Genomic DNA, 17,836 nt, shown 5'->3' with positions numbered 1-17,836 from the left:
ACCTACACTGTGTATTTCACGCTTATCTTTAACATCCAAGAAATTGCATATAAAAATCAATTATAACCTTTAAAAATGGACTCTGAAGCTGTATTCATTTGCCGATAGGAGATTTAATATTTAAAACCGATTTTGGTATAGACTTGAAGCTGAACCCTGTATCTCATCTTACATGAGAGAATGATTTTCAGCAAAAGGAGGTGTAACGGCTAAACATATCAGTCTGACTTTGGGCTTGTAACTGGAGAGGTCAGAAAAGTCTACTCTGCAAATAGGCAACAAAAATGCTTGCTTATTTAGTCTCTAAAAGCCAGCCAGCAGCTGGTACCATCTTCAAAAAGCCAGTCCTAAAGGTATTGAAATGATATGAAAACAAGATGCAATTTCTATCACAGAACTTAAACTGTTTAAAAATACTGCTGTTAAATCCAGTTTATCCGTACAACACACAACTGGATTTGGATAATGTCTATGTCTTGCAGTCTGCATCTTCTTTCAGAAATAGGAATTGTATGGATGACTTGCAAATCCAGCCAACATCAGGACTTTGGCAAATACTGGATTAATGAAGAGGATGGCATGATGCCTCCTGACCCATGTAGTTTTACAGATTTGCGCCAAAACAGCTTCATGTACTCGGTGTAAGCTTTATCAAGCTTTCCTAATTAAGCTTCTCATGCTCTGGATTTAAATAACTGTCAATAGCTGCTGAAAATTGACTTTACCCCTGATGGTGGTGTGAGCTGCTGACTGAAACGTCGAAGAAAAACCATTTTTGGACTAATTTTAGCCCATTTTTGTCCTTTAATTTTTTTAAACTTGGTTTAACATCTGCACGAGTTTTGGAGGTAATCTTAAACATTTTATTCTATCCTATTTCTTTGAAATACATGTATATTGAGATGTAGAGTGTGTACCAGATCCCCTATATATATTGAGATATAGTGTGTGTATCACACCCCCACATGAATCTGTGTGCGTGTGAGCTCTAAAGGCATACTGTTTATTCCAGAATTCAGTAGCAAAACACTCTTTGTAAAGGCTTGCTCTCATTTGTAGTCTAACATGTCCTTCTTTTTTCCTTACAGAGAAATGGAATGCCCGAATTACAGACTTGAGAAAGCAGGTTGAAGAATTATTTGAAAGAAAATATGGTATGTGTTAACAAACTCCTTTCCAAACAATTGCCTCTAGCCCTTTGACAGCGGAAGTCTCAACTTTTTGGCATGCATCCTGTTTTTGGCTCTGGAACATGCCAGGACTGACAGCACTGAAGGGTTTAATATCATACAAGACTTAAAGCTGGAGAAAATAGCTCTTAATGAACACTTGGGCCAGGATTTTCAAAATTGGGTGCCTAAGGTTAGGCACCTAATTAAGTAACTTTATTCTTCAATCATGCAGAGCATCCTGATCTCCAATAAACTCTAATCTTAGGCATCCCCATTTGAAAGTTGTGACCTTGACTCTTACTTTTATTAATCTTACGAGCAACAAATCAAATCCTTACATAAAGTAATATTTAGATCTGTTACTTGGAAGGCCCTTCCTAAGGTAATTATTTGCTGCTTTGCTGTTGTGGATGACAGATTGTTTTTAAAATGAAGCAACAATCATGTGATCCCTAAAAGGCGAAGGGAGCGCATGTGTCTGACTGTGAGGCTGATTGTCATGTGTTGCAGTCACAGTCATTTCTGTGTCTGTACAAGAGAGACGACCAACTGCATTTGTTGAGAGAGGGGAAAAGGCTATTACGTTCTTTGAAATTGGTATTTTTTTCTGGTACCCATCTACTGTTAAAAATGGGAGTATCTTTTTGGATGTCATTCAAAACTGGAGTTATGACCAGTTTGTCATTAAATATCCAGGGCCAGATTCTCAGCTGGCATAAATCTGCATAGCACCATTGAACTGAAGTATAATGGCTAACTAAACTGGCCTGATTTTAGTGGTGCTATACAGACATAAATCAGCTGAGAATCTGGTTTATAATACCTGGTTGTGCTATGTAGGGGAGTTCTAGTCCCAGTCGCACCACCTAACTCTGAATTCAGTGGTTGCATTTAGCCTCCCTGAAAGTCTCCGATAGCTTCAGTTAGTGAAGGACAGTCATGCAGCCATGTGTCTGAATTGATACTTGAGTTTATGGTGCATCCTTCAAAATCTGTCATCTTATGTCCTAGAAGTGGCTGCATTGCATATCAGTGAAGGGTAAAGTGATCCCATATTCAGAATCAAATTCTGTCCTCCTGTATGTATGCACATCTCCTACAGTTCAATGAGTTGTGGATGTCCAGAACTGTGCCTATTCTTTGTAATATTACTCAGGATTTCTAGGTGAAAGGTGCTTTACAAATGTCAGTCATTATTATTTACTACTGACACTTTGGGTATTATCTTTTTGTATTTGGATGTAAAGTAAATGTACAAATGTATTATAGTGTAAACGCAATTCCTTAGCTGGTGAATACAGATTAATTTGAAAAATGAAAATCTAGTTACGGTAGAATTTGAATACCAAACCTTGTAAGGATCCAAATCAAGAAGCTTCACTGCAGACTGTACTGCTGATTATGTCTTTGCTCTGTCTGGAGATGAGAGAATCTGCTAAACGTTTTATTGATTTAAGAAAAATAAAGATTTCGACTTGTAAAAACTTACCTGTTGTTAGTTATTTATTGAAATAGCATTCTTATTATTATTTTAAAGCTGGTTTTGGTTGATGCTTTGTTGTGATCTGACCCTTCAGAATTTTGGTGTTGCACCTTTATCTCTGTTTCCCTATGCCATTTGTAGTTTACAAACATTTCTTTCCTTCTGAAGCTGTTCCCTTGGGTTTGTGATGCTTCTCACCACTCACCCACTGATTTACTTGGCAGAGCTGTAGTATTGTAATAAAACTTCCCTAATGAAGGATTAATATAATATGTGGCAAGTTTCATGGATTGCCATGTGACTCATTCTGTGGAGATCATCTCTGAATATGCCATTTCCTAAAAATTTCTCCAGATGGATCTTTGTCACTTCATATGTATAGTGTCCGGTTCCAGTTTGAGCCTATATATACTAGGGTTGAAACCATATTAGCAATAACTGTGTTCAAACTAGACTATCATTTTTATAACCTTATGCAGAATATAGGACTAATAAACAATATTTTCAAAGTTTCCTCTTTTGTGTAACTTGCACATTGGGCTGCCTGAAATAATAATAATATGTGTCTTTCAAAATAGGACTTCAAACGATGTGTATTTAAATGCCCTTAAATACTCAATTGGCTCTTCCCCATATATAAAATGTGATTAAGCATTTGGTGTACAGCTAACTTGATTATTTTGAACATAGCCTATGTCTGACTGGCTGCCTCCACATTGAATTATGTCACTTGAGAAAGTGCCTTGACCGCCATATACTTTCAGAAGTCATTAACGCAGCTGAGATTCCTCCGATTTGGCCTTAACTCAGATTGCCGCACTTCTAGTTAGTGGATCACTTATTGGACCTCATCCTGATTCTGCTGGAATCTCTGACAAAACTCCTATTACCTGTAAAGGGAACAGGATCAGGCCTACAACATGCAATCTCACTACTGAGTCTTGTGCAATATCTAGGCAATATAAGGAGTTAGGGAAAGAGTTGCAGCTGGTACATGGTGCTCTGCTTTCATGAACTTAACTGTTGTTCTAAGATACTATGCTTCAGTATAGACTGTGTGAAGCATCATGTCTTGAAATACATAGCTACAAAACCAGTTAAGTATGCAGTGTCATTGTTAACTCTAAATTTCCTTGAGAAGCCTCATGGTTTGTCTTGTAGTGCAGGTGGTATCTTAGAAGGATGGTTTCTTTGCATTACTGTCTGTACTTTCAGGGCCAAATTCTGCCCTCAGATACATCATTGAAGTCAGTGAGGTGTATATGTGGTTACCCCAGAGCAGATTTTGGTCTATTAAAACACTTTCTCCCTAGTTAACCTTGCTTCTAATTTTCATATCTAAACCTCAAACTACAAAACACACCAAACCGCTTGGTTGGTAATACTTGGGATTAATGTTCTTCTTGTAAAGGTATACTGAGGTTAGTTTCTGAATCTGCTACTAATGAATGACCTATTGGCTTTTTATTTTTGAAGACTGGTTGTTTTTAAGACCACATTTTTGTTCTTGGCCTTGTAAGAAATGTGGTGTTTGCTCAGTCAATTCCTTAACTGTTGAAATAAAGTAGAACTTCATTAAGTCATTCTAAAGACTGGAAAACCATTATGAATTACTGAATTTTTGTTACCATGTTGGCAAACTGAGAATTAATGCGTCAAAAAATTTACTTGGTTTGTAGTTGTTTTGATTATTTGATACTCTACAATGTACCAGAAAATGAAACCAAAGTAAGATGAAACCTTGCAGTAACAGGTGCAGTCTCTGCTACTACATTTTTGCTGAGAAGTGGGGAAAGATGAGCTTGCTGGGGTCAGAGAGAGAATGGGAAAAGTTCCCACTGTAAATAAAGCATAAATAGAATGTTTAGGTGGTTAGAGATTATAATAAGCATTTATTACCTGCTTATCTGCTTGTGTTTATATTGTTCAGATTAGTGCCAAGCAAATAGGTTAGGTAAGGTGATGAGCTATGCTAATGTTTTTATTTTCCTTTTATCTTAAAGCTCAAGCTATAAAAGCAAAAGGTCCAGTGTCTATCCCGTACCCACTTTTCCAGTCGCATGTAGAAGACTTGTATGTGGAAGGCCTTCCAGAAGGAATTCCCTTCAGGAGGCCATCTACCTATGGGATTCCACGCCTTGAGAGGATACTGCTGGCCAAGGAGCGGATACGGTTTGTGATTAAGAAGTAAGGAGCTTTGCATTTATTTTCACTCTTCCTTTCTTCATACTGTGCTCTAACCAAAATTCTTCACTATTTCTGAGAATTTCCAAATTAATTACTACCAACAGATGCTTTTGTAGTGCTAGCAAGAAGGAATCTTTTCGGTCAAACCACTAAAGCATTATTCAAGCACAGATTTGACACCACAATGCTGATTGTACAAGATCCCAATTGGTGAAGAATTTTCTCTAATATCATGGGCCAGATCCTCGGCCGGTGTAATTTGGCATAACTCCATAGACTTGGGGGCTAGGCCAGTTTACACCAGCTGAGGATCTAGGTGTGAATTTCAAGTTTTTGTGGATCTGTTCTTCCTATCAGAATATTGTTTCGAGTTGTCCAATGACTGGTGTGTGACATTCACCATTAATAGCTTGGTGGTTCACTTCAGACGGATGTGATAGTGCAAGTAATATAAATGAAGCTCAGATACAAGACAACTGCCATTTTGACCTGTTTAATGCTGTTAATGGAAATCTCTCCATTGACTGCCATGAGCTTTGGATCAAGCCCATAATTAGCTGAGGACGAAAATGTTTTGTTTTCATATGTTGCCTTCCCTTCAGCATTGGTGTTATATACCCTGGAAATCTGGGAAACTGTTTCACTGATATCTGTGCAGAGCCTTTCGTGGCTGTCCACAGGAAAGTAAGATGAGGTTGTGATGAGAGCACAGACTCTGTTCTGCAATTGATTATAATCTTTGAGATCTGCCACCTTTATCTCACTTGGGGGGGAAAAAAATATCTGAACACCCTTCCTAAATTGGTCACAAGCCAAAGACCCTTAATAAAGTACAGCAGTTCTGTTACCTTTCCATTACTTTTGTTGTGTGTAGTAACTAGAGCTGTCTGAAGAACAAGCATTCTTTATAACTGCAACTTTGGAGGCTTGAAAATCTTTTTTCATTCCACATGGGAAGAAAAACAAAAAATTTAAGAAGGAACTTCCTTGCACGTTTTTGCTAAATGAAATTGTATGGACTTAGATTGTAAGCCCGTTGGAGCAGAGACTTTTAGTTCTGTGTTCGGACAGTCCCTAGCACTCTGCAGTCCTGATCCAAGATTAGGGCACCTAGGTGCTACAGTAATACAAATAATAATTAATAAGATTGAAACATCTTTTTCACATCAAAAAGGTCAGTTTTTTGATTTGTCTCTTTATGCCCCTTTCTGTGATGGGGATTGGAGAGTCCACCCTGGACACCAGAAACCTTCCCATCAAAGTTTGTATGTGTCTGTGAAATGTTTTGGCTTCAACAAAACTGCATATCTCAGCAAAAAAACATTTGTCAAATTCTTTTGGCAAGCTGTAAGTAAGATTCTTTCGGCAAGTAAGAGCCTTCAGGGTTTGATATTGACTATAACCAGTTTGCTAGGGATCCTGAATACTGTTCTGGTCCCACAGTGGTAACTAACAGTAGAATTTGCTACAGAGCTGTATGCTATAACTTCCTATAAATGCTATAAATTTGGTAAAAACATATCTGACAGTATGTTAATGCTGAAGAATGTATATTTGTTAAAAATTTTCAGACATGAACTTTTGAATTCAACACGAGAAGATGCACCGCTGGACAAACCAGCTGCAGGAGGTAGGACTTCTAAACTTTTGGGTTGCATAACAGCAATATGATGGAATGTCTTCTATATATAAAGAGGCATGAGTTGTATTCACTTTGTGTCCTTCCTGTCACAACCTGTTTTTTTAGTAAAATGCACGGCAAAGATAGTGTTTGGTTTTGGAAAAAAAGTTTTTCAAAAATATAGGCTTTTTCAGCAAGTAAATGAAAAGCCTACTTTCCTGGAAATTTGTTGTGATTAGTGAGCAGTACTCCCAATATTTATTCCCCTCTCAACTTCACATCTCAGTCCACATTGAAACTGACTAAGAAAGAGAATAAATCTGACAACTAAGATGCAGAGACCCTGGCCTGTATGAAACAGTGTTTGCTTACGTTGTAAGTCTATACAACAGCTGGTCTGGAAATACTGTTGTCAAGCCAGAAAAATTAAAACTTAATACTTTTCAAATTTAGAGTTTGAAAAACTCACTAGTGGGATGGTCTGGTCTGTCAAATGATGATTTTGATATTGAAGGCGTAGATGGTCTTAAAACCAAAACCCTTGGTAACATACCTCACCCACATTTTCAAAATGGGAATGGGCAAAAAATGCTGTGTATCCATTTATGCCCTATCCGTAATTGAAAGTGTATTCACAATGAGCACGTACAGATTTGGTTCCTGACCACCTTTGTGGTGTGCTTCGAGATCTACTGATGAAAAGCACTACATAAGAGCCAGATGATATTATTGTGTTTAGAAACTGTAACATGAGGCCCAGAACAGTGCATGTATGAACCTGAATTTAAACCGAACAGTGCATGTATGAACCTGAATTTAAACCAAACCTTTTGCACACAGGTGGTGAAGGTAAAATGAGATGTGAATGGCTAAACTGGCTGTACCACATTTTTCACTTCAAGGAACATTGTGCTTTTCAGAGTCTTACTGAGCTAACCGATCAGATGAAATAGGCCACGTAAAGAGGCTATCATTTGATTATTAGTTTGACAGGCTTGCTATCTACACAGTTGATTTTAGCGGCTAGCCCATTTTAGTGGCTAGAGAGGTATGTTTATCAGAGTATGTTTGATTAAGCTGATGATGTATTTAAACTGAAGTGTGAGATTAGGCTGATATGTGCCAAAAATATATTAATGGTGATATTGGTTATCTTCATGGCTACTGGCATAAGGCAAGACTGACTTAGAGAATGTGACAATTCTTTTGTTGTAATGCAAAAGGTAATTCCTATTATCACTTGATTATTTCTCCAATGGTAAATATTCTCAACAGGTAAAAACTCCTGCGTTTTTTGCCTCCCCTCGAAGCCCATTCAAAGATACTAGAAATTTCCACTCAAAGATAAGAATGCAAGCATTTATCAACATTAGAATCTATATTGATCAGTTTCTTTTCCCCCAAACCTGGAAGACAAAAAATTACTCTTATTTTTCTTTAATAATAATAATAATAATAATAATAATAAAAAAAAAAGCATATAACATTGTGTGAATGATAATTGGAAAATTACTTTCCTCAACATGTGTTTTGATTAAGTTGTTATCCTACCACCTGTCTCCACTTCAGGGTCAGGTTTTGCTAATTGTCTAAAGCTAGATGTTAAGAGTCTATATAAATTGTAATGTAGTTTGAAGCGATGGTAGCTCATATAAGCCGCCTACACCCCAAAAATGCACATTGTCAACCTTGATCTGAGAGAAGGAATTGGGAATATTAGAGTTCCTGAGTCCAGAGGCGTGAGAGGCTAGGAGTAAGAAACTGCATTGGTGAAGCTTGTGTAGCGTTCTTTATGCAGCTGTATATTAGTATTTAAAGAAAAATAAACCCTTATTTTTGTAATATTTGAACAGAAAATAAGATTTAAGGATGTCATTCCATCCTTAACCAATTGCATGAAGGTATTGTAGGTCATCTGCAAAGAAAGATCACCTACTGTTGTGAACCTGTTCACCCACCAGCTTTGAGGACCAAATTCAAGTGGCTGTAGGCACAGGATACGCTAAGGATAGAGTGCAAAAACATAACTGTATCGTTGCTTTTGTGATTTTAAAGCCAGCCCCCTTTTACTGTTTTACTGAAGGCTTTAATAGAAGTAATATGAAGACAAATAAGGTGTACTCAGATCTCTTGATAGCCTTATGTTTGGGGAAACTAATAACCCATGCCATGTTGTATAGTGTTAGTGAATAGCAACTGTGTGACTTGTCTTTACAATCTTGCGGTTAATCAAAATAATTAAGGAATGTTATCTTTGTTCTGTTACTGTTAATTGTAGTGAAAGAAGAGTGGTATGCCCGAATCACCAAATTAAGAAAGATGGTAGATCAACTTTTCTGTAAAAAATTTGGTAAGTACACTGCTAATATTCCAACTTCCTTTGTGGCTTTTAATCCATAGTAGGTTGATTTCATATTAGCTATCCTTAAGAAAGCTTTATTGGATCCTTCTGAGGCATAAGTGGATGAAACTCTTGAATGAAAATTTTCCAAATGCTTGAAATCCTGACTGTTAAGCAAAAATAAATCTTTTATTGCTGTAATGTTTAGTCAAAAGGGTAAATGTTCAGTAAAGTTCATCTGTAAAGTTGCCTTTTATGGTTCTGATTCCTTTTGCATTTGGATTTTTCTTTCTAGTTGTGGTAAAGCAAATACCTTTTTTTCCATGTACAGTATAATGTCAGTGGCACTGTTAGGATTAATAGCTGAGCATTTCCGGGCTTGAATTTGAATGCTGTTTCCCCAGCCTACTTAGGAACATATACAGGTCAAGAATGAAACCACTGAAAGTGTGATACTGTCTGAAAATAAGTTCAAATCACTTTGAGCCCAATCCTGCTTTGACTTTTTCTCCTGTGCAAACCCATTGGCATTAATCTTCAATCTGGCACTGTTGGTGGTCTACATACTGAACATCAGATGGGACACTATGATAATTAGTCCACTAAACTCTGTGTCTTCAACTTGGAGTCCAGTGGGTTTGAATATTCTTTGCTATGCCAGTACCTAATGTTACTGTTTGTGATGGCCCAGAGACTTTGTGATATAGTTTTTGCTGAATCAAACTGTTTGGCTGAACTGATCGATCATTGGATTTATTTTGTTGAATTTCTTTTGTTCTAACAGCTGAGGCCCTAGGGAGCACTGAGCCGAAGGCTGTCCCGTACCAGAAATTTGAGGCACACCCCAGTGATCTCTATGTGGAGGGTCTGCCAGAGAACATTCCATTTAGGAGCCCATCCTGGTATGGAATCCCTCGGCTGGAAAAGATTATTCAAGTGGGCAACAGAATAAAATTTGTAATCAAAAGGTAGGTGAACGTTTTAGTGCATAAATTGAAAAAGCAAGAGGAAAAGGCCAGGAGATTGATTGACTGACTGAAGCAAAAGAAAAGCTTTCAGCTTTATAATGCCATAAAGCATTCTGAGTTCTGGTACCAGGCAGACAGAAGATATTTCACATTGCAAAGAAAATTGGTGTTCGCCGTTTAGGCCGTCATTTTCCTAAATATCTATATAGCAACTAGCCCATTTTGGTGACAATTTGAAATAAATAATATTAAAATCAAAACATAGATTCATAAAACAAACAAAAAAATCATTATTCAGAGACTGTATAGAACAATTTGATAACCTGCTTTCTAATTACAGGCCAGAACTACTAACTCTCAGTCCAACAGAAGTTACTCAACCAAGATCAAATACGCCAGGTAGGACGCATACTGTATGCAAGGTCCATCTATATATCCATATGCAGAATAAATAAATTAAATGAATTTTTCTGACCTCTCTAAGCATGAGAAAAGTGGTACCAAATATGTATAAATACAGAAGAGAAACTCTCTTTAAATGAATATATTTGTATTTGAAGGAATCTTTCATGTTTTGCTAGATTAGAAATTAACCACAATCTTTGTAAAATATGCACGTTTACTCATGAAGAAGAAAGAGAAAAGAATACCTCATGGTAGATGATGATCCTGTTGTTTATCGCACTGTTAGAAGGTATTCCAATACTATGGTGATGAGCATGGGAAAAGAACCTGCTTTACTAGATTTCTCTAGCCCCATTTACCCACCTGGGCGCAATATCTACCAAACAGCAGTGTTATGACACTGAATTTATTTGTAAAACATGTTGCTATCATCAGGTTAGAGGTACCATGTATGTGCAGATTGGTACCTGATCACTTTAATGACTTACAAAGCACAGTTTGGTTTAGTCAGAGGGCTGTATTAACAATTTTCAATCCACAGAACCACAACAAATGTTAGGTTTTACCTAAGTAGAGAATGCAGGTTGCTTTTCCTTCCAAATGTTTACAGTTCAATAGTATCCATGCCTTATCAAAGAGGGATTGGGGATTTTTCTTGGCTTTCAGGGATAAGATTTGTACGTGGAGATAGGGTAGCCCATTGAAAGCTGCAGTGCAGAGTTAGGCAGCATCTAATTTCAGTCTTACTGCCAAAGCCCTAGCTTATTGTCCTACTGTACAACTATCTGGCAGGTTGACAAGATAACTGCAGCAATAAGTATGAACAATACCAGTGACGAAAGAAACTGCTTTAATAGCATCTTACTTCTGGAAGAATCGGCATGCAGCAATCATGCCTAATAGAGTGATCAGAATAACATGCTGATTTCCCACTGGTTATTATATCTATCATCAGCTGCTAGGAAAGACTAGTGCTGTAAATACACACAAAACTTTGCCTATAGCCATATCCAGGGTACAAGTTAGACAAATACACACAGAAAAAATGTTGGTTTTGGGTTGGAACGCTAGTGCAAACCACTGGATGTATCATTCTTTCCTGGCAGTTAGTCCTAAGGCAAAACTGGAGAAGGTCCTCTGTGCCATTGTTGCTAAAGCAGACTGTGTGTGTCTCAGCACAAATACCAATTTTTTGAACAATTCAAAATGTTAGTTTTGCAGAGCAATAAATAAATATAGTTCCTATACCAGATAGTTTAGGGGGGCAACATTTTGATTTTGTATTTAAAAAAAAATTCAAGAATTATTTTGGTTAGTAAGAATAATGTGGTGCTCTTTGGTTGGATAGAAAACTTCCCCTCATGTGTGTTCAGCCCAGACAATACTCCCTTGTGCTGCTTGTGTGGTGGCACTAGAAATCTAAAAATACAGCTGTTCAGTATATTTTTTTCACTTGCCAAGTTAAGGCCCCGATCGTGCAAATACTTTCTTGTATACATAATCTTGTGGTAAATGCTTGCAGGGCTGGGGTCCATGTGAACTCTTTTAAAGTAATAATTTTCACCATTTATGTTGTTTATGAACATTCCTTGTTTTCATAATTGAAGGAGTTAGAAGTAAAACAGGCCAGATAATTTGTTCATTTGAAATATGATTTTGAGCTTGTGATCCTGTGTACATATTGCTTGTTTCATGCATATGTCTTCTTAAAAAATGCTACAGTACAAGTTATCTGTCCTCAATGGATATGATCAATAATTAGGATTGCACTGTTTGCTGGGGAATAAAATGAGTATATTTAAGTACCGTATATACTCGTTCATAAGCCGAATATTTTTGGTAAAAAAGTGACACATCAAAGATCGGGGGTCGGCTTATAAATGGGTTTACACCAAAATCTGATGATTTTAAACTCTATGAAATCATTGAATTGAATGTCTAATACATTGCCATTTTGTTTACCTGGAGCGTCTGCAGGCATGGAGCCCCTCAGCTCCCTGTGGCCGCAGTTCGCCATTCCCAGCCAATGGGAGCTGAGGGGCTCCATGCCTGAAGACACTCCAGGTAAACAAAATGTCCCGACCCGCCAGCGGCTTACCCTGACAGGCCGGGAGCCAAAGTTTGCAAAGCCCTGAAATATAGGGTCGGCTTATGAAAGGGTCATACTGTTTTTACCTATCCATCTTGGGGGGTCAGCTTATAAATGAATGGGCTAATGAACGAGTATGTATGGTATTTATTTTTTATTTCCACTAATGTGCTCTCTCCCTCCCTCTACACCTAATTTAGAAAATTGGCCCCTGGCTTGCTTTCTGTCACCAACTTTCATTTATAATAAAAAGCAAGACTAAATTATTTTTGATAGTCAAAATTTATGGCAAAGCTCTAAATCTTCATATTCTGTTCTAAAGATTTTTAATCTCATGAGCTAAAATCATTAATAATTCCGGCTGTGTCAAAGCCACTAAAATAATTCTTTCCCACTGCTAAGGGTCCTGAAGGACAAGTTCATACACTTGGGGGCAGTGATAGAGATTTATAATCATGCTTAGACATATTTTCCCATTATTATGTATATTCTGTATATAATTTCAGTTACCATAATAAGCAGAACACGTGTAAATCCTTCTATACCAAATTGTGATTGTGCACCTTAGAAAGCAAGACAATTTTTGCATTAATAGTTTAGACTCCAGTGATAAAAGAAATATGCTTAGTAGTACCACTTTTCCCCAAATATCTGTTAATAACTCAGTAACCCAAGATGCATCTATTTTTGATTTTCAGTCAAAGAAGATTGGAATGTCAGAATCACAAAACTAAGGAAGCAAGTGGAAGAGATATTTAATCTGAAATTTGGTGAGTTAAACCTTAAGTAAACTGTGTTGTAGTGCTACTCTGTTTTAAAACAATCTTCTGTTCAAGGAGAATTGTGGTGCACAATAAATTAAAACAAATATTAAAAATGTGACAGAACAACAGATGTGGGAGTCTTGGGTTTTATTCCCCACTCTTGCTAGTGGCTTGCTATGTGACATGAGGCAAGTCATATCCGTACTCTCTCTGTCTAGTTTTCTCTAAAAAGGGGATTAATGACATTTATGCAAATTCATAAAGGGCTTTGAGATCCTTAGGTGAAAGGAACTCTTATAAAACAGTAGCAGGTACCATGGACCTAGATTGATAATTATTGCAAGATCCTACCTAGTAAGATCCACAAAATCACTACATGCAGTGATTCCAAACTGTGGAATGATGGTGGGAAAGTTGTTTTAAACCCCTTCTCTCATCCTTTTCTGATTCTGATTAGGGATGCTGCTGCCACTATAACTAATAAAAATGCCAACCTTACTAAGAACTATTAAAATAAAATGCCTTCCATCTGAGCTTGTCACATCATCTTTATTTTCAGCCCAGGCCCTGGGTCTTTCAGAGGCAGTGAAGGTTCCCTACCCTGTATTTGAATCGAATCCTGAGTACTTGTACGTGGAAGGCTTGCCAGAAGGAATCCCCTTCCGGAGTCCCACATGGTTTGGAATTCCACGCCTTGAAAGAATTGTCCGTGGAAGTGGCAAAATCAAATTTATTGTTAAAAAGTAAGTTTATCATTTGGTTATTTTTAGCTGCTGGTTGCTAAAAATTATATGAAACTCTTCCTGGGGCTTTTGGGTTTTTAAATGCTGCCTAAGTTCACTTTGTTTTATCTATAAAAGACATATTTTAGCACATTCACTTTCTCTGATAAAAGGACATGCCTTCCTGATTAAATTTCACAAAATGAGGTGTATGTGCGTAATTGGAGTGTGTCATGCAATGTGTATCTAGGGAAGATAGTAGTTTTACATCTTGAAGCATTTTTCCCACTAGAGTAAATGCAAAAAGCAAGGTACTTAGTCTTAGATTTTGGAACTCTTTCCTATTAATTTACATTGACTCATCCATACTTCATGATCTAAAAGACTGTTACAATGATTTATATAAATTTTCCTGAATCCCAATAAATATGTAAATAATTCACTGTACTTTTTTTTTGTATCTGTAATTATTAGACTGCATTCTGTAACATATTTTACATTTTTAGGCCAGAGCTTGTCACTTCTTATTTGCCTGCTGGATTGGCTAGTAAAGTAAACACTAAAGGTAAGTGGTTAAACATTCCATACTGCCCTCACCCCAGAAGCCCAGATTCTGCTTCTCTGACCTGGCTGAGTAACAGCTTAGTACTTGAAAACTGTGTGGGCTACTGACAGAGAGAGGTGCTACCTAACACAAGCAAGGGTGGTAGAATCTGGCCCAAAGGGTTTTCCTAAAAACACAAAACCTATATTCTTTTAAAACATTGGGAAATATAACAAAAGTCAGACATTAATATCTGCTTAAGAGCACACCAATTATACCATTCATTTATTTTATGACCTGGAGCAACACAAATCTGGAGGATGTAAACTATACAAATGACAAAGCTCTTGATTCTCATTGATTTTACTGTTAACACCATCATCTAGTATGTAAATTGGAACTTAAAAAATAAAAAAAAATCAAATTTCTTAAGGAAACTTTCAAGTTGTTTACAAAATAAAGATCTTTATAAATATCAAAATGAATTAACTTTTTGGATTTAGATAATAAAAAGTACCAAAGATGTAAATTCCATTTCAAACCAGTATGCCAAAGATACTACCTGTATTTATCTTATGTAGTTCTCACAATATGTAGTGGATATTGAATGAGTGTCTGTCAGACCTGCTTATTTCACAAGCAATAAATTCACTTTTTAAAGTTTGTGATCTTACCTGCATTGTTTTGATTTTATAAAGCACACCATTAAACAATACACATTATATGTCAGATTATTTTGTTTGTGGGATGTTTCCAAATACTGTCTTTTGGGATCTCTGCAGTATGTCCATTATTGAAGAGTAACAGTATTGTTGATTTGTAGCATTGAGTCCAAAGAGCTCAAAGAGAGCAAGAAGTCCTGCAAGCAATTCAAAGGTTCCAGAGATTGAGGTGACTGTTGAAGAAGGTAGGAAATCTTCCTTTAGGGAATATTCTTATTAAAGTAACTTGTAATAGTAACTGCAGAAGACCTTTCATCCACAATACAATTATATTATTTTAAAAAATGGTCCTGTGTAGAAAACTCAATTTAACTTCACGATAGCAGTTCTGTTTTTCATTTCTGATTAACATAAATTATAGACAGAACGATGGCTCTGTCAAAGATTGTTTCACAATACATTTAGATCCTTCATTCCAAAGAGAGAAATGAGAACTTGTTTTAAGGAAAATAATACAGAAGGGTGGACAATGACTAAATGGTGCTAAAGTATGTTATGTTTTAATTCCACAATCCTTAAAGCACTTCTAAACAGCATTTTTGTTCCACTGTTGACTCAGTTGTTTTACTTATAATCAATTGCCATATTTCATCATTTTTGTTTCTCACACAAGATGGTTACTTGTGTGCTCTCTCTCGCTCTTAAATATTAAAAAGTGTGTGTTCATTTCTGCAGGTCCTAATAAACCACAAACAACAGATGTTCGAACTAATTCTCAAACCAATGGATCCAATATGGGCTTCAAGCCACGAGGAAGAGAGTTTTCTTTTGGTAAATATTGTGGGTTTTAATCTGTCTTGATAGTCTTTGTTAATTTTGATATTTGGAAGTTTGAGATTTGATAATAGTAGAGAGGGTTTTTTTTAACAGTGATATCTTCATTCTGCATTTGATGACTGAGTTACATGCAAATTCAAAAAGCATTTATCGGGATAGATATCACAGAACTCAGAAGATTAGGCTATTTGCAGCTCACAGTAATCATCAGAGAGCAGGTCTCTGACCATAGTTCCCTGCTTTTAGAAGACATATTTGGGGCAGTCATGTGTAGGAGTTTTAACTTTTCCTCCCTGTTGTGTGTTTGCCCTGTGCAGGGTTATCAACACGATAGTCACAAAACGTAAAACACAAAAACCGTTCCTTTTGCTTAGTAATAAAGTTTAGAATGGAGTTAGAAGGATTAGTATTGATTTGTGATAAATATCTATCTTTTCACGAAACTAGTATCGAGATCACATTTCTCAAGGAAATAGCATGTCTGGCCTTTTCAAAGTTTGGGTGCTGGCTCAGATTACTCTGTGTGCCTCTGAGAACTGTAATATATCACTGTTGAATTCATTACAGTTGACTCTTTGGTTCATTCATTAACTGAGATCTTTTGTAAAGCTTCAGGGAGAAGAGTCTCAGTAGTGGATATGAGTTAGGGTTAAAAGGGAATGGTTCAATGCTCTTTAGTGTGTGATAGCCATTTTGTTCATTTTTGACTTCATAGTAGTTGGTAAACAATTGTTGTAAATATTTAAAAATATATATATAAATACACAGTTCCTAGACAGATTTTTTTGCTCAATACAAGTATACAAATGCTCATTTAACTCTTCTGATTTCCTGACAGAGGCTTGGAATGCCAAAATTACTGATCTAAAACAAAAAGTTGAAAATCTTTTTAATGAAAAATGTGGTAAGCATGTCAACCTTTTTAACATGTATCTTTTAGAGCTTGATGAGATAACTTAGTTAGGCGTGTACGTTGTGTCTGATGGTGCTGTTCGTACACAGATTTTGAAAGGCTTTAATAGCCTTGCAGACTCTGGGCCCTGTTATCTCCCAGGAGATTGATTCTCACATCGCAGATTGAAAATTCCAAATGATCGGATTCCCCCTAAGTTTTCCACGTAAGGCTGGGAATGGAGGAGTGGTGCAGGGGTTTGGCTTCAAAAATCCACAGACATCCTGTGGTCCACCAGAAACCCATTAGTTCCATATTGCTATGTACTCCTTGTTGCTCAGCCAGACAACATGGCTGCAAGAGGAGCTGTGCTGTTAGGGACTCAAACACTCTCTCTCAGGAAGAGGCGCTTGCTTGATTTACTGCAGACTTGAGATTTCCCCCTTGTGTGTATGTGGAAGGTATCGGAGGAGCATGGCCCACTTTCTGCCCACCAGCAGTGCTGGAAACCTAACTCCCTTCTTCAGGATAAAATACTAGTTTTGTAATTTTAATGCTCTCTTTCATTTCAGGGGAAGCTCTGGGGCTTAAAGATCCTGTCAAGGTCCCATTTGCGTTATTTGAATCCTACCCAGAGGATTTCTACGTGGAAGGACTACCTGAGGGGGTGCCATTCCGCCGACCATCTACTTTTGGCATTCCAAGATTGGAGAAGATCCTGCGAAACAAATCTAAGATAAAATTTATCATAAAAAAGTAAGAGAACAGTGTGTGTCAATGGAAATGAGCTGCAAAGCTTAAAAAACAAAGATTAAGCCCTGAAAAGTGCTAGATTCCTCCATTAACCACACTAGTATATATACTGAAATGTCTAGCAAACCGGGAAACGTCAGAGGATTTTTCAGATCTGGGGAGGGATATGTTAACATTTTTCTACGCTGAATGCTCCTCAAAGCCTGCTTAATGGGGAGCAGCACACAGTTCTGGGCTTATTTCGATTTTAATGTTGACTTTGCATTTCCCCTTTAGTGGGAGCTGCAGGCTTTGCAGTTAAGTCATTTGTAGCTAAAAGGTCACCAACACTGCAGCAAGGAGTAAGGATGTTAAATCAAACTTCTGATGGATGACACAAACTCCAATTTTCAGAAT

General features: G+C 37.0%; 1 protein-coding gene across 9 annotated transcripts in view; it reads left to right on the top strand.

The window, feature by feature from the left end:
• Nucleotides 1-17,836, top strand: part of GTF2I (general transcription factor IIi) — a 75,773-nt gene that overhangs the window by 47,154 nt on the left and 10,783 nt on the right. For all 9 annotated transcript variants that reach the window (XR_006286228.1, XR_006286230.1, XR_006286229.1 and 6 more), the window contains 13 exons: nucleotides 1,089-1,154; nucleotides 4,659-4,842; nucleotides 6,414-6,472; nucleotides 8,742-8,813; nucleotides 9,589-9,772; nucleotides 10,113-10,171; nucleotides 12,965-13,036; nucleotides 13,590-13,773; nucleotides 14,259-14,317; nucleotides 15,120-15,203; nucleotides 15,694-15,789; nucleotides 16,634-16,699; nucleotides 17,260-17,443. Coding sequence is in view for 6 of the 9 variants with exons in the window: in XM_043530831.1 (XP_043386766.1) it covers nucleotides 1,089-1,154; nucleotides 4,659-4,842; nucleotides 6,414-6,472; nucleotides 8,742-8,813; nucleotides 9,589-9,772; nucleotides 10,113-10,171; nucleotides 12,965-13,036; nucleotides 13,590-13,773; nucleotides 14,259-14,317; nucleotides 15,120-15,203; nucleotides 15,694-15,789; nucleotides 16,634-16,699; nucleotides 17,260-17,443 (1,369 nt within the window). In the remaining 3 variants the exon portion in view is untranslated. The remainder of the gene's footprint in view (nucleotides 1-1,088; nucleotides 1,155-4,658; nucleotides 4,843-6,413; nucleotides 6,473-8,741; nucleotides 8,814-9,588; nucleotides 9,773-10,112; nucleotides 10,172-12,964; nucleotides 13,037-13,589; nucleotides 13,774-14,258; nucleotides 14,318-15,119; nucleotides 15,204-15,693; nucleotides 15,790-16,633; nucleotides 16,700-17,259; nucleotides 17,444-17,836) is intronic.

The sequence above is a fragment of the Chelonia mydas genome, chromosome 17 (assembly GCF_015237465.2).
Source record: "Chelonia mydas isolate rCheMyd1 chromosome 17, rCheMyd1.pri.v2, whole genome shotgun sequence".
NCBI classification, from domain to species: domain Eukaryota; kingdom Metazoa; phylum Chordata; order Testudines; family Cheloniidae; genus Chelonia; species Chelonia mydas.
Note: the sequence above shows the minus strand (reverse complement) of the source record. Positions and strands in the feature narration are given on the sequence as shown.